Source organism: Clupea harengus, chromosome 19 (assembly GCF_900700415.2).
Source record: "Clupea harengus chromosome 19, Ch_v2.0.2, whole genome shotgun sequence".
Lineage (NCBI taxonomy): Eukaryota > Metazoa > Chordata > Actinopteri > Clupeiformes > Clupeidae > Clupea > Clupea harengus.
Window position 1 is genome coordinate 7,028,353 of NC_045170.1, and position 22,500 is coordinate 7,050,852.

The 22,500-nt window shown below is 43.8% G+C and overlaps 2 protein-coding genes across 2 annotated transcripts in view; both read left to right on the plus strand.

The window, feature by feature from the left end:
• The window catches only part of smad10a (SMAD family member 10a), a 21,371-nt gene extending 8,386 nt beyond the window's left edge, over positions 1-12,985 (plus strand). Inside the window, 10 exon segments of the mRNA XM_042710615.1 lie at positions 156-217; positions 220-312; positions 315-359; positions 1,702-1,917; positions 2,301-2,399; positions 4,343-4,396; positions 4,777-4,960; positions 6,385-6,553; positions 7,193-7,331; positions 7,809-12,985. Coding sequence (XP_042566549.1) covers positions 156-217; positions 220-312; positions 315-359; positions 1,702-1,917; positions 2,301-2,399; positions 4,343-4,396; positions 4,777-4,960; positions 6,385-6,553; positions 7,193-7,331; positions 7,809-8,020 — 1,273 coding nt within the window. The 3' untranslated portion in view covers positions 8,021-12,985.
• Positions 12,986-14,029: 1,044 nt separating this feature from the next.
• LOC105906331 (synaptotagmin-11-like) overlaps positions 14,030-22,500 on the plus strand; it is a 71,528-nt gene continuing 63,057 nt past the window's right edge. The window contains exon 1 of the mRNA XM_031586083.2: positions 14,030-14,621. Within this exon, the coding sequence (XP_031441943.1) occupies positions 14,588-14,621 (34 nt within the window). The 5' untranslated portion in view covers positions 14,030-14,587. The remainder of the gene's footprint in view (positions 14,622-22,500) is intronic.

A 22,500-nucleotide genomic window follows, 5' to 3' on the forward strand; every position in this document is an offset into this window, starting at 1 on the left:
TCTCCTCTCTCTCTCCTCTCTCGCTCTCATCATGAGTCAGTAGTGGTAACTGTTGTTGAAGTAGCAGTTATTGCCCTGACTGTTTCTCCTCACTGTATTCCAGCAGTCAGTAGAGGGTAAAGGCTCTGATGCTGATTCTGATCCTGTTCCTCCAGGCAGGCCATCAAAGAGGAGTACATCCACGACTGCATTCAGATGGACACAACGTCGGGGATGCCCCCCAGCCCGACCACCCCGGGTCCATGAAGATGCCCCCTCCCGACCACTACGGCCACCCTGCCCCCTCTGCAGTTGCCCCCGAGCCCTCGCGCGCCCCCCGCCTATCACCCTCTACCCCAACATGCCCCTCTCCCCCACCGGTACGTACAGCGGGGTACTGATCAGATCTCTGTTAGACAGTCCCATGCAGAGGAGCGTGCTGCACTAACTTCTGCAGTAACTTACTAAAGGGAGTGTGTTATAGTGTGTTATAGTGTGTTATAGTGTGTTATAGTGTTTTATAGTGTATACTTATTAGAGGGAGTGTGTTATAGTGTGTTATAGTGTGTCATAGTGTGTTATAGTGTATACTTATTAGAGGAAGTGTGTTATAGTGTGTTATAGTGTGTTATAGTGTATACTTATTAGAGGAAGTGTGTTATAGTGTGTTATAGTGTGTTATAGTGTATACTTATTAGAGGGAGTGTGTTATAGTGTGTTATAGTGTGTTATAGTGTATACTTACTAGAGGGAGTTGTGTTATGGTGTGTTATAGTGTGTTATAGTGTATACTTATTAGAGGGAGTGTGTTATAGTGTGTTATAGTGTGTTATAGTGTATACTTACTAGAGGGAGTGTGTTATAGTGTGTTATATTGTGTTATAGTGTGTTATAGTGTATACTTATTAGAGGGAGTGTGTTATAGTGAGTTATAGTGTGTTATAGTGTGTTATAGTGTATACTTACTAGAGGGAGTGTGTTGTATTGTGTTATAGTGTGTTATAGTGTGTTATAGTGTATACTTATTAGAGGGAGTGTGTTATAGTGTGTTATAGTGTGTAATAGTGTGTTATAGTGTGTTATAGTGTGTTATAGTGTATACTTATTAGAGGAAGTGTGTTATAGTGTGTTATAGTGTGTTATAGTGTGTTATAGTGAATACTTACTAGAGGGAGTGTGTTATAGTGTGTTATAGTGTATACTTACTAGAGGGAGTGTGTTGTATTGTGTTATAGTGTGTTATAGTGCGTTATAGTGTGTTATAGTGTGTCATAGGGTGTTATAGTGTGTTATAGTGTGTTATAGTGTGTTATAGTGTATACTTATTAGAGGAAGTGTGTTATAGTGTGTCTAACGTCAAAAACAGACGACTTCAAGTGTGCGTTTAATTTTACGGCAGTTTTGCTATAGCGTGTACATATAACATCTGGGTTTCATGGGTTGGTTGGTGTTTTGTTGTGGTAACTCCCTCACTCTTTACCACCCCCTTCTCTTTTTTCTTTCTCTCTCTTTTCATCATTCTTTTCCCCACTCTTTCTTCCTCCACTCTCTCTGTCTCTCTCTCTGTGCCTCTCTCATACTCTCTCTCTCTCTCCCTCTCTCTCTCTCTCTCTCCCTCTCCCTCTCTCTCCCTCTCTCTCTCTCTCCCTCTCTCCCCCTCTCCCTCTTTCTCCCTCTCTCCCTCTCTCTCTCTCTCCCTCTCTCCCTCTTTCTCCCCCTCAGCTCCCGGGCCTATGATGACCATGTCAGGGGGGCACGGAGGTGATGGTCTCCTACAGATCGCCTCGCCTCAGGGTCAGGTGCTGAACCCCACCCCGCCCCCCTCCACCCCCACACACGGAGCCCCCCAACCTCCCCCCATCGCCTCCCAGCCTCCTCCACCCAACCAGAACGGCTACAGCACCCCCAAACACACGCAGCCGCAAGGCGCCTTCCACAGTAAGTGCTGTATGTATCCACACGCACACACACGCACTCTGGCACACACACACACACACACACACACACACACACACACACACTCTAGCACACACACACACAGACACCACACAGCATGCACCAACCATCATGTAAACATATACATCAGCACATACAGTGGTACAACACACCATATACCCATCTCCTGACACCACACACAAACACACACACACAAACACACACACACACACACACACACACACATACACACACACACACACACACATATGTTCACCACATAATGTACCAACTCAGTCATACACACGTATACAATCACTTTCACACATTTGTCTCACAGTTCTTGTTAATCCCCTTGCTTTGTTCATTTCCTTCCAAACCTGCAGCTACATGGACAGGCAGCAGCACGGCCTCCTATACCCCCGTAGGACCCCAGCAGAATGGGCGCTCTCACCAGCCTCCTCTCCACCACCCATCCCACTTCTGTAGGTACCCCCCCCCCCCCCCCCACCCAACAGCCAGTCCTGCTGCAGTGCTAGTGCAGTGTGTGTACTAGCTGAAGGATCACTGTGGATTTACATTGTGCTACTGCAGTACAGAGTGTGTGTACTAGCTGAAGAATCAGTGTGGGTTAGCATTGTGCTACTGCAGTGCAGAGTCTGTGAATGTGTACTAGCTGAAGGATTAGTGTGGGTTAGCATTTTGCTACTGCAGTGCTAGTCTGTGAATGTGTACTAGCTGAAGGATTAGTGTGGGTTAGCATTGTCCTATTGCAGTGCTAGTCTGTGAATGTGTACTAGTGGATGGATCAGTGTGGGTTAGCATTGTGCTACTGCAGTGCTAGTCTGTGAATGTGTACTAGTGGATGGATCAGTGTGGGTTAGCATTTTGCTACTGCAGTGCTAGTCTGTGAATGTGTACTAGTGGATGGATCAGTGTGGGTTAGCATTGTGCTACTGCAGTGCTAGTCTGTGAATGTGTACTAGTGGATGGATCAGTGTGGGTTAGCATTGTGCTACTGCAGTGCTAGTCTGTGAATGTGTACTAGTGGATGGATCAGTGTGGGTTAGCATTGTGCTACTGCAGTGCAGAGTCTGTGAATGTGTACTAGTGGATGGATCAGTGTGGGTTAGCATTGTGCTACTGCAGTGCTAGTCTGTGAATGTGTACTAGTGGATGGATCAGTGTGGGTTAGCATTGTGCTACTGCAGTGCAGAGTCTGTGAATGTGTACTAGTGGATGGATCAGTGTGGGTTAGCATTGTCCTGCTGCACTGCAGAGTGTCATGACTCTGGGGACTGTCATATCACTCTTGGCCATGTGGGGTCCTCAGGCCCTTTGTCTCTCTCTCTTGTCTCTTGTTTGTTTGCTCACACCCCTTACTAATCGTTTGTGGGTTTCCCTGCTGGATTTTGGATTTGTCTGCCTCTTCAAACTGCCTTTTGGATTTTGACCTCTGCCCGAACTGGACTAAGATTCTTTGCCTGTTGTTTTCTGGATACGTCTGCCTCGTGCTTTTTCATTGAAGTCTCTCCTTTATTGTGGATTATTGTGGCCAGCTTCTGGCTCCAGTCTCTGCACTTTGACTCACACTCACTGCAGCTCACTGCTGCACTTCAAGCCAGAGTCCTGGGTCCAATCTGGCTGATGGCAGAGTCCCTGTGGCTCAGCATAGGTGGTGAATCAGCAAGGGCATGAGTTTCACTTACAGGGAGCTTTCTTTTCCTCTCTCTCCCTCTCCCTCTCTCTTTCTCCCTCTCCCTCTCTCTCTCTCTCTCTCTCCTTCTCTTTCTCTCTCACTCCTCTCTATTTTTCCTTTTCTCTCCCTCTCTCTCCCTCTCTCTCTCTCTCTTACTGTCTCCTTACTGGGAGCTTGTGTACTCGTAGATGTATTCCCTCTATGATAGTAATTTTCCCTGGGATGAGGGCATCAGCTGAAGGACTGTGTTGTAAATATAATGGCTGGCTGTGCCCAGATTGGTGGGTGAGAAAATGGAGGACTTCTATAAAGATGTGTTCTGTTTCACTCTTTCACTATCCTCCACTGACCATTGATATCCTCCTCTTTTTCCCCTCTTTTTTTCCCTTTACCTTTCTTCTATTCTACCTTTCTTCCCTCTACTCTGTTCCCCTCCCCCCTTATCCCTTTCCTCTCCTCCCCTTCTGTTCATCCCTTCTCCTCTCTCACCTCCCCTCTCTCTCTCTCTCTCTCTCTCTCTCTCTCTTTCTCTCCCCTCTCTCTCTTCTCTCTTTCTCTCCCCTCCTCCTCCCCTCTCTTTTCTTCTCTCCTCCCCTCTCTTTCTCTCTCCATCTCCCCCTCCCCCCTTTCTCTCTCTCTTCTCTCTTTCTCTCTCCATCTCCCTCTCTCTCTCTCTCTCTCTCTCTCTCTCTCTCCTTCTCCCCCCTCTCTGTCCTCTCTTCTCTCCAGGGTCTCAGCACCACGCTGCTCCGAGTTTCCCTCCTCCTGTCTCCAATCATCCAGGTACGCTCACACACACACACACACACACACACACACACACACACACACACACACACACACACATGCTCTGGGTGCTCCTGGGCCTGCCTTGGGACGACCTGTGAATTGCAACATAAAAAACAAGTGTTAAATCACTGTGAAAGCATCATGTCAAAAGAAATGATCAGTAGGGGGCATTGCTCCTGCAGCAAGTGCGTACTTGCTTGCTTGCTTGCATGCAAGCGTACACACACACACACACACACATACATGCCCCCCCCCCCCCCCCCTCCCCCCAAACACATACACACATACTCACACACACACACACTCTCACACACTCTCTCACACACACACACACACACTCACACACACACTCACTGTGCCGTTCTGTTCCTCAGGGCCAGAGTTCTGGTGTTCCATCTCCTACTTTGAGATGGACGTTCAGGTTGGCGAGATGTTTAAAGTGCTGTCCAGTTGTCCAGTGGTGACGGTGGACGGCTACGTGGATCCTTCAGGAGGAGACCGCTTCTGCTTGGGTCAACTGAGCAACGTGCACCGCACTGAAGCCAGCGAGAGGGCCAGGTCAGACAAACACACACACACACACACACACACACACACACACACATATCGAACATACATCAATGTCACAACATCACATGTAAATACTGAGACACACCTTATGCGTCTACACACAGAAGCAAAAACGTTTCGAGAGATTTGCATGCACTGCTGTTAATCATGTTTGACTGCATAATGCTGTCAGGTACATGCACGCTGTAACACATACTCACTTAAGTATTGAGGTACACCTGCACACACACACACACACACACATATACAAATAGTTGCCAGCCACTAAAACCAACGATTTGTAGCCGCCAGTCTTTGCCAGCCACTGTTTTCTTCAGGGCTGATTTCACATTTTCATAAATCCAACACGCTGTAACACATGGTTCCTGTAGGTCTGTGCCAGATCTGAAAACTGGAGGGACAGGTTCTGAGTTGAGGCGCAAAAAAGCTAAATTCACTACACCCAAACCGGCCCATCTCTTTTTCTTTTCATTCACATACAATCACAGATAAGGCAATGTGTTACTTATCATTTATATTGTTACTTTTTATTTAAGAGGCATTGCACATGTATGAGGATCTGTGATGACACCGATACTGATAAGGCCAGTACAGTACTAGAACACTGGGCAGGCCTCACAGTGACTCTTAACAGGCAATGCCATTATGACATCACCAGTGTATCCATATGTATCAACAGGTCATGCCATTATGACATCACCAGTGGGATTCTATAGTAGTGAGACAGGAGTTCCCCAAAGGTTCCCTCATCTTACAGCACCCCCTGGTGGTGTGGTATGAGATAGGACACAATGTGAAGGTTATGGCATAGCAAAAGCTAGGAAATACATTTTAGTTTATCCCTCTGACCCACAGATAACTCTCACCCCGACCACTTGCATCTTTTATGCATATTATTTTTATTTATTTGTATTTGATTCAATTTTTTTTAAGCCTTTTTCTCTACCTGTGTAGGTGCACCACTACTGGTTTCTATTAAATCAAAGCGGTTTGTTTGCTGCGTTACCCTGGTTACTCGGCGGTTATTTAGTGAACAACACTGATTCACTACAAGTTCATTTTATTAGTCCTGGGGCTTCAGAGGGAAACAAAGGAAATAAATAAAACACGATGGAGGATACTGCAGGATATTGTAATAATGTAGGATACTGTAGGATATTGTAATAATGGAGGATACTGTGGGATATTGTAATAATGGAGGATATTGTAATAATGTAGGATACTGTGGGATATTGTAATAATGGAGGATATTGTAATAATGTAGGATACTGTGGGATATTGTAATGTAGGATATTGTAATAAAGGAGGATATTGTAATAATGAAGGATACTGTAATAATGGAGGATATTGTAATAATGGAGGACACTGTGATAATAAATAATAACACACAATCCCGTCTGTGCCGGCTCCAGGCTCCACATCGGGAAGGGGGTGCAGCTGGAATGCCGGGGGGAGGGGGACGTGTGGATGCGGTGCATGAGTGACCACGCAGTCTTCGTCCAGAGCTACTACCTGGACAGAGAGGCGGGGAGAGCGCCAGGAGACGCCGTGCACAAGATCTACCCAGGAGCCTACATCAAGGTCAGGCACAGGGTTCACACAGGGGTCACACAGGGGTCACACAGGGTCAAGGGTCGGGTGGCATAGTATATCACTAATTAAATGTGTTATTGATCTGATACAATTTACAGTTCAGTGTCAAAGCTAAGGAATATTTCAACGCAGATTCATGCAATGTACTTTAAATGTTTGTTTGACCAGATCTCTCCCCATTCATTTAGATAGGAGCCTGACCTTATCACCTGTATTGTAGTAATATGTTATTGTATTATATTATATCAACATATTTTGTAAATTAAATAAACATGTAATGACATTTGTGACACCGTATCCTATAAATGTAAGGTAGTTGTGTTGTGTAGCGTCCAGCATGGCTGTCAAATTTACAGCTGATTTTATGCTTTTAGCCAAATTGAATGGTAAATGTATGTGTAGGTGTCTGATGTCATTTATAAGCATAGGTATTTATTTAGCTTTTACCCAAAGAGAATGTTTAATGTGTGTGTCTGTAGGTGTTTAAGCTGTTATGGTTATAGGTATTTATTAGGTTTTGTCCAAAGTGAATGCTGAATGTGTGTGTCTGTAGGTGTTTAAGCTGTTATGGTTATAGGTATTTATTAGCTTTTGTCCAAAGTGAATGCTGAATGTGTGTGTCTGTAGGTGTTTGACCTGAGGCAGTGCCATCGTCAGATGCAGCAGCAGGCGGCCACGGCTCAGGCGGCAGCAGCAGCTCAGGCAGCAGCAGTAGCAGGGAACATCCCTGGACCCGGATCAGTGGGAGGCATTGCTCCTGCAGTCAGTAAGTATACACACACACACACACACACATTCACACACATGCAGCTCAAGCAGCAGCCATTGCTGGGAACATCCCTTGACACACACACCAAGACACACACACACACACACACGGAGACACACACACACACACACACACACACACACACACACACACACACACACATACACATACAGATCAAGCAGCAGCCATTGCTGGCAACATCCCTTGTGTTCACACACACATTCACACACACATTCACACACACACACACACACACACACACACACACAGATAAGGGTTACAGTTAGAGAGTCCATACAGAGAATTCGTCACAAAATGAATCTGAATGAGATGAATTCACCATCATGTAAAGGAGGTGCATAAAACCATCCTTTCCTTTTGAGAATGGAATATGGAATATGGAGTAGAGAATATGGAACATACAATGGTCTTAGCACTAAGCCCTGAGGCACACCCTCAACCTCCCTGTGTCAGGTCTCTCTGCAGCGGCTGGGATCGGTGTGGACGACTTGAGGCGGCTATGCATCCTGCGGCTGAGTTTCGTGAAGGGCTGGGGGCCTGACTACCCGCGGCAGAGTATAAAGCACACCCCCTGCTGGGTGGAGGTCCACCTGCACCGGGCGCTGCAGCTGCTGGACGAGGTGCTCCACACGATGCCCCTGGCCGACCCTGGGCCAGCCAACTGAGCCCCTACACACCTGCACTAGCATGCTCCTGGTGGATACACTCACACACACAGACACACAAACATACATACACACACACACACACAGAGACAGACAGAAACAAATACACACACACACCAACAAACAAATGCACACACGTACATGTAAGCTCACCTTCTGGGCCAAATCAAGACAAGTATGCCAGTGTTGAAATTGCACCTGTTTTTTTTTTTTTTTTTTTTCTTCAGTAGCATACTGAACATGCAAAGGTTTATAAAACCAAATGATCACCACAGCCATTGAACAGCAATTAATTAATGTACGGAGGGAGGTTTTGCTTCGGTTTAGATTTCTGCTGGTATCCATCTTGCACTGGTGCAAAAGGCCTGATACGTCTGGCGCACCACCTCAGAAACCAAAAGCATCCACACGCATGCAAGTTAAACCGTCTGCACTAGATCACTATCACATACCAAACACTGTGTGCAACTCACCACACAAAAATCATGTCAATTAGTGAGGCTTCAGGTAGTTGCTGACTCTGAACTTGGTCTGGATCTGATCTGGATCTGGTCTGGAATCTGGTCTCCATCCAGAGTAATCCATTATCTGGCTTTGCACACTTTCTCGTCATGACCTCAAACAGCAAAGTGTGTGTGGATCCCTGAAATATGTTTTAGAAAAGATTTCACTATAAATGCAAACCACATCGAGACTTTTATTAGGAAAGTTCTTCTGTTCTTCTAGTCTAGATCTAGTCTTATTTTTTCTCTTCCGGTCTTTCTCATTCAACGTGTCTTTCTTTGCACTGTAACATATGTAGCTGCAGTTCAGTGAACATGTGCACAGGGTCTACAGATCAGTTCAGGGATATAGCTTTATTGTAAATAGAACTTCGTAGCTTTGCACAGCATTGTACAACAAGCGTAATACGGGAAGGAGAAACTTTATCAATCAAACATACATTTTTTTGGAACACTTGATGAAAATCTAGACTAGAAATGTATTTAAGGGATCCATTATTTATCAAGCACTTCGGTACAGCCATTCATGCTTTCCCACACATGCACACACATGCACACACATACACAAACATACACAAACATACACAAACACCTAACCCCAGGTCCAACAAACACACCTACATACATACACACACAAGGGATTTTTTCTTATCCAAACGTTTGAAAGATCCATTTCCCGAGGGGAAACTATCAACCAGATGCAGGATTCTATTCCCAAAAACCGTACACGTTTCTTACTTCTGTCTAAACACATTCCAGTCCCACTGGAATGTTCTGGAACTTTCAGAATTTGTCATAGAACCTCGGGGCCAGTGAGAGAATTCTAGAAAATTCTAAGCCTCTCAAGACAGGAAAAAAAGAGAAAAGTTAGACATTGGCATTGCCACCCCCTACCCAAGTGCTTGTTTCCTCTGTGCTTAACCCTTTTGTGTAACCTTGTCACACAACCTCGTATCTGTGTGGTAGCCTTGCTACCTAGCTAGCCATATTCACAAAGTCATGCAAGGCATCAGCTGACCAAACGTATTTATTTTCATACCAAAAAAAAACGATAGAAATACAAACAAGACAAGATTAATACAAATGTACTAAGATGTTCAGCTTTAAGAATACATTGTGACATTGGTGTACGGTGTCTGGTGAATAATACGTTCAGTGTATATAACCAAATCCTGTTTTGCCATGCGGTGTGATGACACTCACCAAAGCCAGATTACCTCATGACTGCCCAACATGAACTCAGTGTTTAAAACTGTTGTTTTTCTTTTTCTATCTTTCTTCCTAAGCCAAATCCACTCTACCTTGCAGCTCTCATAAGATATCTTCACACTTTGTGGCAATCAAATCTAAATCTCTACCCCACAACCACCACCCAGACCAGCAAAGAAATAGTGAAAAAAAGTTCCATAGATTTCAGTGCATTGTAAACAATGTTCACTTGTCTATGTACACTTTGTTGTTTAACGTAACCATGGTGACTAAAACCAGTATCCTGCACTAAAACCCAGTGTGAGCTGGCACCGGTTCTGAGATCCCGATACATGATGAATAGTGTCGTCTTAGCTGAAGTGACAGTCTACACACGGTCATCACTGAGTGTGCTGAAGGAGAGAGTTTTTGTTGTTGTTGTTGTTGTTGCTGTTTTATTTAGTTTCGTTGTTGTTTCTCGGTGAGATTAGAGTAAAGTAAAGGACCTGTGTGCCTTCTCTGAGACACGTAAGCTCACGTCAGTACCAGTCGGAACCCGTGGGCAAGAACTTTCAGCTTTAAAGAACTAGAACTGTGGTGCCAGAACTTTCAGCTTTAAAAGAACTGGAACTGTGGTGCCAGAACTTTCAGCTTTAAAAGAACTGGAACTGTGGTGCCAGAACTTTCAGCTTTAAAAGAACTGGAACTGTGGTGCCAGAACTTTCAGCTTTAAAAGAACTGGAACTGTGGTGTGTCTGTTTGCCGCTGGCTGAGTAGAAACGTACTGAACCAGCATGTATGGGTAGATGGTGCCCATACTGGGGTAAAGCCTTGTAATGAGTTATCCTGCAGTCTTTGCTATTGAACCTCTTAGCAGCTTTCCCCCATCGCTGGCCACACATTAAAAAAAAAACATGAGTAGAGTGATACTTTCTTATGTGTAGAATTTCACTAGATTCACAACATGTGTTTAATACTTGTCTTATAAGACAGATGCTCACTACATTTCAGTTTTGTTTTTACAGGAGTTTTTAGCTTGCTGATGTAGGTGTTGGGGGGGGGGGGGGTTGGAGGAACAGTGGCTTTCCTTTTGTTACAGTATGACAGTCGTCTAACCACTCCAAACCTCTGCTGATGTCTTTTTTGTGTACTTATCCACTGCCAGTATGTCTGCAGTCAAAGGTCAAAGGTGGTGGAAGAGTTGGGTACGTGTAGTATCCAATGGCGGCTCTAATCACAGCGAGGGGGTGACACTTCACTTGAACCGGGCTTCATAAGACTAACATAACCATGTCATAATCTTGTCATGGCAGATGTCATATTTGGTCATAAATAGTTATAACAATCGGTGTCCAGTGATGAAACACTATCATATCAGCATAATCGGTGATTGTCATGACTGTGATGCTATGATCAACTTAATGGCGTAACGGTAACTGTAACAGTAACATAACATTGTCAAATCATTGGACATCACCTGTCATGATGATGTGTGACCTTACCCATAAGAAAAGAAAAGTCTCAAAAAGAGATCTCCTAATTATCTCCAAGACAACAATGTGATTAAACGTGAGATTTAGGCTTCCTAGGTTTCTATATGTATCAAATTTCACCAATGGTGTTAAAGGAGAGATCTCAGCAAGGGCACAATGCTCATCATGAGAGTGTTTATTAAATGTTTATTATTATTATTATTATTAATAATAATAATAATAATAATAATAATAATAATAGAGTTTAGACATCTCAATCTCAATATCACCTCCTCCCTTTCTCTCTCAAGACATCCTTGGTGTTCGGGGGTGAGGCAAAGATTTCCACAATAAAGTGCATTTAACTAGCCTATGACAAGAAGACTGTCATAGTGCATTTAACTAGCCTATGACAAGAAGACTGTTCAGAGCTGCTGTGGAAAAGGGTAGCTAGGAGATATTTTTTGTCAATTATGAAGGAATTTTACAGTAAAGTGCCTCATCTCATTTCTGTGTCAAAACTGTTTCTCTCAAGGAATCTTAGGAGAAATATCTGTGATTAAATTGATACATAATTGAAACAACAATGAGATCACATTTAGGTCTCCTGTGGGCTCCTGTAACCTGTTTGGTTATGGTTCGGTTAGGGTTATGTCGGTCTTATGAAGCCTTATGTCAGTCAGTCTTATGAAGCCTTATGTCAGGCTTATGAAGCCGGGTTCAAGTCAAGTGTTGCTGGCGAGAGTAAGAAGTGTTGTCGTGACTTCACGACTCTCTTTCGCACATCACTGTTTCCTGTTTCTGGTGTGTGCCTTCATTGTCGCATCATTCCAGATCGATTAGGTGTAGTGTTGTGATATCAGGCCCAGTTGTGGAGAATACAATATATTTGGATAGGCACTTTAGTTCATTTTGATGATTTCATTCATCTGTAGAACTGGTAGAAGTTCTTTCCATTTTATATTTAAAAAAAACATTCACTTATGATATGTAAAATGTTGTATAGCAGTACAATCATGAACTTTTAGAAAATAAACTGTCAGTTAATATTCTGAAATAGACCTAAACTGGTAACTAGATGTTCTAAGGTACTGTAAACCTGCTATTGTGAGCTTAGAATTATTTGCAGTGCTTTGAGGGGGAGTCGGGTACCCGCTGTTTTGTGAAAATAATCGTTAAAAATAAGTTTGCTTGCCCATCTTTTTAGAAAAAATACTGTAGGTTTCATTTTGCCTTAAAAACTGACGAAATGCATATTTGTCGCCAGTGTCGCTGTTGAAAGAAAAAGAAATAGGTAAATAAGTTACCTCGCTACCTAGTATGATAATAAATCTGCACGACCTTCCCTTTTCACTTTCTCTTTCCTTTTCTGATGTTTCATCGTAAGTGAACCCAGGGATCAAGTGTTCATACTGCAATGACATTTCGCTGTGATGACAATGTTCCATAATGCCCACCACTCTCTAAGCTTCAGCTGTCTCTCCTCATGTGATTTTATTGTTGACCTAAAGTAACCTCTTTGTGCAAGTTTATTATAATTCTTATGGAAAACAAAATATGCCAATAAACAGACAATCGCTCCAATTGGAAAACCTTGCAGCATTCCGTGTTAAAATAGCAATTTCTTACAACAATAGTATTTAAACATTGTTATCCAGTGTGGAAAGACAAATGATAAATTTGGCTATTTTATTGATATTGTTAATTCAATTATTGTTGTAATTATAATTATTTTATTGTATAGGGAAGTGCTGATCCTGTAATGTTGACTGTACACCAAAGTAAAACATTTTGATACAAAACCTGCTGTTGTGCCTGTTGTTTGTTTGTTTGTTTGTCTGTTTGTTTGTTTGTTGGTTTGTTTTCTTTATTTCCTGAGGGATTATTCTCAAGAACTCATTTTGTGATTAATCGGTTGTTGATTAGCAGTATTTACATTTATATCAGAAATAAATAAAGAAGAGGAAATAAATTCAGTATAAAATGACAAAAGGTAATATACACAAAGCAGTACATTGATCTCATGAAGCCTCAACATAACATCACATTCCACCTAGGGAAAATATCTGGAATGTAAAAAGGTAAATGTTCGGTATTGTACTAAAGGCCTAATGATATCGCACAAGCCGTAATGTAAGTGTAAGTGTATGAATATGTCAGGATCCATTTTGTTGAAGCAAGGCAATAATGAATGTACACGGCCAGTACCGTGAGAGGAATAAAATATACAAAGAAGACATTTATGTAGAGAGTCGAAGGTGTGACTAAACGTCTGTGCAGACACATGGAGAGAAAGCTGATGACTTTGATGTACCTGCAGAAACTTTGGAAGGATCTGAGACATTACCTTTTTTCAACCTCTTTGATCGAACATATTACTGTTGTTTGTCTTCTGGGAAATAACATAAGTGATTAGGTGACGGGAGGAAAAGGACAAGGACAATGGCAAGTAGGCGTTACATTAACTGGATAACCACTAGATGATGCTAATTCTGCAGGTTGTGTATTTATCGTTATTTTCAGACACTGTCCATGATGAACTGTAGCAACAACCTATGTAACCTGTCAAGAGCAGGACAAAATCACAGCTTACTGTGAATATTAAACTGATTTTACATTATTAGTGAAAATGGGGGTGTTGTCCTGAACGCCAGTACTCTATACCCGATGCTAAAAAGGCTTCAGGTTCCACGTTTGTGCCTAATTTTACTTGTGTCTGATTAACTACATATACATACAATATACATGTTTGAAAATCAGTACATTATTTTAATTTAGACAAAACAGAATGTAAACCTATGAACTGTAATATTCTCAACCAGGCATCCACAAACCTTACTGACATTTCGTGACGGTTCTGCAATCTACATTCCAGAGACTCGCATCTGTCAACATGACTTAAGTTAGCTTCCTGCGATGAGATCACTATCTACAGACAATAAAATCAGTCCCCTGCCGATTCGCACATGGGTTGTGCAAATACATTGACGCTGCGACGATGTCATTGTAATGAGCCTATCGGATTTTCTAACACCAGTAGGGCGGCGCTAAGATGTCTGTGGCGTATATCATGGCGTCCACGCCTCGGGTACCAGTCTCGTGCCGCAGCTGCTCCGAGCACCACTGAGATCGGTGGAGGAGAGAACGAGAGCGAGCACGGGCGCGTTCACGAGCGCATCCTTCAGGAGGACGCAATCACTTCAGACACTCTGGGACCCCTATGAAAACAGGACTGCTCAACCCTGACGCTCCGACAACTGGGCGTTTTGCTGACCGGGAGATTTAGAACAAAAACAAAAGTATCATTCATGGAAATAAAATAGACCTCTGGTTCATTTTATTTTTTATTTTATTTTTTTTATTTGTTTGTTTTCTGATCGGAAGACAAACACCGGAGTTCCAAAATGGCTGAAATGACCAATTTAAGACCAACCTATGGTAAGTGGTCGCGTTTATACTTATTCAACCAAATGGCCGAAAAATCATTGCGGTCATTACAATTCCATATACCATTTCAAATAACGTAACGTTGAAATAACAGTCTAAAGGCCTTCTAAATCTACATCTATCAGCATCTATCGCTGTGTTTACGAGGTAAACAGGCCATGTTTTGTAGCCTATATGAGGGTTTTGCCTACGAAAAATGTGTCACTGGCTAGCTGTGTTTGGTTAAATGAGATTCCCATGTCCCGCATAGGCCTATTTAGGCTATTAATATTTAACGTTGATTCAAGCTGACTTTGAATTGTGTGCTGAACACTACGCTGACTCGTCTATGTGAGTCAGTACTGCATAGTTGGACCTTTGTATTCGAGAAAATGACTTGTATCAAATACCGTATCGGACTGAAGGTTTGTTTATGTTCATGGCGTAGCGCGGTTTATCGCTGTAGAGATTAGGCAAGGCTGTCAGTGGAGTTGGGGCAAAGATTTGTTCTAAAACTTTAACGGTCATCACAGGGATTCGCTTTTATGTATAACGTACAAGCCTTCTACGTGATAATACCAGCTAAAATATCACGAATGTGGTAGCAGAGATAGTGTTTGGTCACGCGTGTTATTCATAATGTTTCAAAGGCTTTTAAGTCATGTCGGATGCCTCGTCAATTCCACACATCCCACATCGATTGCTTTAAATGCTTGTCTAAAAGCTTGGTGATGTACAGGTGAAAATATGCTGATGCACGGCTGCTTTGGCTGGTTAAGTGGGATGAGTAAGAGATTTTTTCCCCTAAGAACACACAGGGCCCTCGAACAGATGGTGGGATTGGGTGCGCGCGGCCTGCTGCGCTCACGCCTCCTTCAATTCTCTAATGGCGATGACTGCGCGTGTGGGGTTGGGGTGGATGACGTTATGTCTATTCCCGGTGCTAGGCAGCAACTGGCCCCGTTCAGCTTTTGTTTTAGTAAACCCACCTTCAATCGATAGGATAGTCTGTATCGTGCCGCGACAAAATATGTGATGAAGTTTTCTCGACCCTCATCCAACATAATTGTGTATTGTATATTGTTATGCCTATTGGTATTTGCATTTATTTCACTTCTCACAGTGACAGTTTAGGCACAAGTAACACCACACATAAAATATTTGGACAAAAGTAGGGTGTAGTTTGGCTCAAGATAATACTGTCCGCGGTTTTTATTTATTTGTATATTTTTGATTAAATGTCTCGAGTCATGATAAGCGAGATTGGAGTTAACCACTACTAGTGATAAACAGCCGTTACGCAATGTGGCGACCCTCAGTCATAACGAATAACCCATCCCTTGCCTTCAGTCTGAGGGGGGGGGGGGGATTCATAACATAGCTACAACCACACCAGTCACAAAATAGTAATGCTGTAGTCACTAATTAAAGGCAAGATAGTTTAATTGAAAACAATATAGACCTGGTCACAACTGTGGGGTGTTTAGAGGACAGTAGAGAGTGGAAGGTTTCACTCAGGGCACTCTTGCTGTACTACAGTGCAAATGTGCACTGCAGTTTCTGGATGTGTCTATGGACAGACAGGATGTCTCTCTGATTTTTTTTTTTTTTTTTTTTTTTGGCGAGTGCCCTCATTTGGTCTTGGCATTCACTATGCTCTCAACCATTGGTTTCCCTGTAGAGAGAGAAGCCTTCTACCCAGACTCACACTGTCCCCACAGGGCCAGGTCTATACACCTCAAACCTTTAGGGATTATTTTGACAAATATGCTGTTGGTCTGTCATTGAATAGAATATACATATTCTGTATATGTTTGCAGGCCTATGTATCCATGTTTGTATGTATGTTTGTATGTATGGATGGATGGATACATTATAGTACATTCATTTGTTCAATCAAAACATTTTCTGCGGCGTGCGTGATCATACTAGTTAGGACCATTTAAAAAAAGGCTTTTAAAGGGCATAAAAAAATCCTAAACCAAAACAATATGTATTCTTCCCTCAGACTCTTTACCATTTAAGGATAACTCTTTTCTTCTCCGGAAAGTTTGTTTTATGATGTCATGGGTTCCGGAGTAGAAGCTGTGCGTTGTGATAGGCTGGCTGCCGGAAGTGTGACTGATGGGTGCGTGATGTAAGAGAGACAGGGTCAGGTATTTTTAAGAGCATCACTGTGGCTGCTTGAAAGGAGACTCGTGGTGTGGGGGCGTGTGGTGCGCTGGAGAGTTGGCAGGCGGACCAGGGGCCGAATTCGCCCGCCTTGAGGATGTCGGTGAGCATCAGGAGGACCAAGCTGTGGGTGTGTGTTCAGGACCTGATCCGGTCTTTCGTGTCTGGCGCTGGTCCAGTCTAGATCCGGTTCCGAGACAGTCGCCATCTGGACAGGTCTACTAGATTCTGATTGGCCGCAGGGCCTCGTGATGCACTAGCGAAGTGAGAGAAGTTTCATCACCACTCTAAATTAATACACACTTAATGAACCAAAGCAGTCTGTGTAACCATAGCAACGGTAGCCTAGCAAGCAGGATGAGCAGAACAATGCTTGAGTGTTTCTCTGCTTTGATCACTCCTTGCCTTACATATTGTTATGTCCAGCACACTTCACATGATAACTAATATATGGCAAGAACATGTGTATTTCAAGTTGTCAAAACATTTAGGTTTGTTTCTTAAACAGACAGGTAACTGAAAGGTACAGCTATGTAGAATCTGGTGATATTTTAAAGTTCGGGGACCCTGGCTGATGTAGATGTGAGGCAGTTGGTTGAGCAATTAGCGGCGTAAGCCAGATGCACTCACTGACGTAAGGACTGCTGGGAGCCTGAAAAGGTGGACTAATGGAGCGGGTCATTTTTGTTACATCTCAAAAGGACAGGAGAGCCCTGTGTGTGTGTGTGTGTGTGTGGTGTGTGTGTGTGTGTGTGTGTGTGTGTGTGTGTGTGTGTGTGTGTGTGTGTGTGTGTGTGTGTGTGTGTGTGTGTGTAAAGTGTTTGTTCCCAGGAAGTGCTTTAGCAGAAAAAAAAACAAGATCTGAGGGAGACCCAAACAAGATGCGCTCCACGGGAACAAAGACAGGAAACAGATTAGCTTTAATTGTGCGTGTAGTTGCATAGAATACAAACAGACATTTTTGTTTCTGTTCTGGCGCTTAGTTTTATGTTCTGCTGATTTATTTGTGTTGTCTGAGTACTTCACGTGTGTCTAATTAGGAGAATCTACATGTGCATCCCGGACGTTTATGTATTTATGTCCAGTATTTACATACCCAGAATTCTGTACCCTTCAACTTTATGGATGTCGTTTAAAAAGTCCAACAAAACAGAACAGAATTTTACAAACAAAACATCATTGACTGCTAAGGAAACATGAACACAATTTGGAGTCTGATTACTGAAACTTTGTTTCGTCTGGTTTAATCCCACAGGTTATTTAAACTGTTATTTAAACATCTTGAGTGTCACAGGTTATGGTAACTGTTGCTATGTGCCTCAGTGTAGTCTAAAGCTAGTCACAGCTTCAGCACAGTTAGAATATTATCCCCTCAATCTCTACTGTAAAAACAGAGCCAGCCTCCCAGATAAGTTACAAATGGTGTTAGATGATGGTAAATACATTACGTTAAAGACGTTAAAATCTTTGAGACGTTGAGTTCTTAATACAGAAATACATCCATACATATATATATATATTGCCAGTACAAATATGGTGGCTAAAATGCATGTTGGAAAGAAATACATGCAGTTTCATCTTGATGCCAGACAGGTTGTTTTAGGACGTTGCAGGCGCATAGAGGAGGTGTGAGTGTGTGTGTGTGTGTAGAGGGAGCATGCTCTCTAGGCCATCTCCGTGCGCAGTGTGTGTGTGTGTGTGTGTGTGTAGAGGATCAATGCTCTCTAGCCATCTCTGTGCGCAGTGTGTGTGTGTGTGTGTGGTGTGTGGTAGTAGGAGCATGCTCTCTAGGCCATCTCTGGTGCGCAGTGTGTGTGTTGTGTGTGTGTAGAGGAGCATGCTCTCGAGGCCATCTCTGTGCGCAGTGTGTGTGCCCCTGCTGCTGCAGCAGCGGGTGGTGGCTGCTGCGGAACAACAGGCTGATTTATGCGTTGGCGCGTGGTGTCTGGGTGACAGGACCCTCTCTGTGCTCCGTGTGAAATACGGCGCTGTGTCCCGCACCGGAACAAGATATTCTGCTGTCACCATACGCCTCCCAGCACCGCAAGACAGCAAGCAGCAGGGCGGGCAAGACAGCAAGACAGCAAGGCAGCAAAGACAGCAAGACAAAGACCACAGCCAACGCCCTCAGCACTAGTGGGACGCTTAGGTTGTGGCCGGCTGCGGTGTGCAGATTGACGTGCGGTGGCGTGGGGGTGAGGGAGGATGGCAGGAAAGGATGCTTTTTAGATGCTTTTTGCTAAAGGCCGTGTGCAGCTGTTGCATCCTGCTGGAAAATAGTATTTGGAAAGTGTTTCTGAAACCCATATATATTAGATATTATATTACATATTATATTACCATATTATATTATATAGTTATATACATAATGTTTTTGAGGCAGATGCCAAGATTGTGTTGCTTTTTCAATTCTTCACTAGATGTAAGTGGAAATATTACAAGCAACAGACAATACGATAAATCTAACAGACACGTCCCTTTCTCCCTGTTTCTGCTATAGCCTGGTTGGGTTGGGTCTCTCCAATGGGCAGACCCCACGATGGAGGAGACAGGGTTGCCTTTGTAGGTCGCTTTGGATTAAAGCATCTGCTAAATAACAGACCTTTACCTTTTTACCTTTTAATACATTTCTCTCTGGCATTGAGGAGATTTGAATGTAGGGTTTTAGCCTGGTGCCTGCTAACTGTGAGCCAGCTGGGTTCTGGGTTCTGTTTTAGAGTGGGTCCGGCTGGGGTTCTGGGTTCTGTTTTTAGAGTGAGTCCAGCTGGGTTCTGGGTTCTGTTTTGTAGTGAGTCCAGCTGGGTTCTGTGTTCTGTTTTAGAGTGGGTCTAGCTGGGTTCTGTTTTAGAGTGGGTCCACGCCTCACTCCACGAATCCACATCACCTTTTTATCTTTTTATTCTCTCTTTTCATCCTCCCATCAGCTTCCTCTCTCTCCCTTCCTTTTCCCTCTTGTCTGCCTTCTTCCTGTCTTCTCCTACGCACTGTTGTCCTCTTCTCTCCTCTCTTCTCCTCTGTTAATTTGGTGTATTCTTCTCTTTATCCTCTGCTCTCTCTCTATCTCTTCCTATTTTATTCCCCCCGCTTTCTCTGCTCTCTCTTCTCCTCTCCTCCTCCCCTCTCATCTTCTCTCCTCCTCCTTTCTCTCTCCTCTCTCACTTCTCCTCTCCCCCTCCTCTCCTCCCCCACTCCTCTCTCATCCTCTCCTCTTCCCCTCTCCTCTCATCCTCCTCCCCTCTCCTCTCATCCTCTCCTCTTCCCCTCTCCTCCCCCACTCCTCTCTCATCCTCTCCTCTCTCCTCCACTGTTCTCTCATGTTCACCCACACACTCTCATCCTTCTCTTTCACCATTAATCAGACAAAAGAGTCATTGCTCACTGATGAGGAATGTAATTCAGCTTATTTATCACCATCAGCTCTCAAGCACACACACACACAAACACACACACACACACTACACATGCATATACACACACACACACACACACCAACAGAAGCACACTCACATATACACACACACAAATGTGCACATGGAACAGCAGACACAGACACACACACACACACACACACACACACATACAAACACACAGACTCACAGCACACATTAACACTCACATATACACACACACAAATGTGCACATGGAACAGCACACACACACACACACACACACACACACACACACACACACACACACACACACACACACACACACTCACAGCACACATGAACACTCACATATACACGCACAACAAATGTGCACATGGAACAGCACACACAACACACACACACACACACACACACACCACACACACTCACAGCACACATGAACACTCACATATACACACACACACATGTGCACACGGAACAGCAGACACACACTGCTGGCACTCTTCGGGGCGTATCATGGCATATCCAGTGGCTTGAAAGGAAGTGAAGGCGGCTGGCAGAGCTCATATTTGTGTTGGTAACGTTACTAACTGACTGCAGGTCTGAATAAACCCCCATGGCCGCCTCCGCACACAATCAAAGCTGAATTATTCACGAGATCGTTACCTGCGGTGTTTGAAGAGCCAACGTGGACAACCTCCAGATTGGGACAAGCATGGATTATTAATGTGGCAATTACTTAGAGGGGACCGACCGCTCTCATTGGTGGCCCAGCTAAATGTGGGATCTGTTCTGGTTCCAGAGGAAGATAACAGTGAGGTCATCTGTCAGGCAAACAACTCCAGCTGAATATGTGTGTGTGTGTGTGTGTGTGTGTGTGTGTGTGTGTGTGTGTGTGTGTGTGTGTGTGTGTGTGTGTGTGTGTGTGTGTGTGTGTGTGTGTGAGAGTGTTCTGTCAGTCCATCCACTGTAACTACTTTGTTTTCCTCTCTCTCTCTCTCTCTGTCCCCGTTTCTGCCTCCCTTATGGAGGGTCCGTTGCTAGGCAACGGGAGCAGCTGGCTTCAGAACAAGCATCCTAAAAAAAAAAGTGACATCATCTGCCTCTAAGTCGCCCCAGGGGTCCAGTGACCAACTGAAGAAGGGGTGGGGGGGTGGAGAGAGAGAGGAGGGGGGTTGGAATGTCAGGAGACACAAGGGTGGAGTGAGGACAGAAAAAAAGGAAAGAAAGATGGAAAGAAAGAGACAGAACAGGAGAAAAAGAAAGGTAGCGTGATGACCAGAGGCTAAATGAATCACAGTTGGCTTGAACACAAAGGCGAGGAGAGAAGAGTGGGAATGTGCTTCTTTGTGAAAGCCCTGTAAACGCATTACAAACACCACGGCCGTGAGCGCACCGCTCGGCCTCATGGAATAGCGAGCAGCGTCCCTGGATGACTGGAACGGTGAAGGGCGGGGCTACTGAGAACAGCTTTCAGACCGCATTACCAGACCCTTCCTTTTTCACACCCCATGAGTGTCTTTATTCCTCAGTCTCTCTCTCTCTCTCTCTCTCAAACACACAACACAGAACACACAAACACACACACGCACACACACAACATGCTTTTATTTTCAGCTGCAGTCCTGTTGAGGTGGCACAGTCCTTTTTGTATCTTTTTTTTTTTCTGAAAAGGCAGTGAAACTTAAAGGTGGAGCCTTTAAGTACATATTGGAAGACCGACTATAAATTATCAAATTTGTGCGAGTGTGTTCTTGTGTGTGTGGGTGAGAGAGAGAAAGAACTACGCATCATGCGCGGTTTGGGTGTGTCTCCTGAGATTTGTTATTGACCTAAAATAACCTGCTAGAGCACCGTGTGTGTCTGTGTGTTTTTTTGTGTATGCATACATGTGTGTGTGTGTGTGTGTGTGTGTGTGAATATGTGTGTGTGTGTGTGTGTGTGTGTGTGTGTGTGTGTGTGTGTGTGTGTGTGTGTGTGTGTGTGTGTGTGTGTGTGTGAGTGTGTGTGTGTGTGTGTGTGTGTGTGTGAGAGTGTGTGTGTGTGTGTGTGTGTGCTGTGTGGGTGTGCCCGAGTTGGCTGGCTGACTAGTACACCGTCTCAGCTCAGACAGACTAACGTAAGGTATAATTATAATTGTGAACTTGTGTCAGGAATATTGATTCACTTTTGCACGCCTTAACCTCAAGTGTAGTTTGCCCTCTCCTCTTACTGAGATAGAAATAGAGAGTAGAACAGGTTAAATGTTTAACATGCAACGGACATGCTAACAGATTCTAAGTAAATCATCTATCATCGAGCAGAGGTTCTGTAAGTCAATAAGATAAATA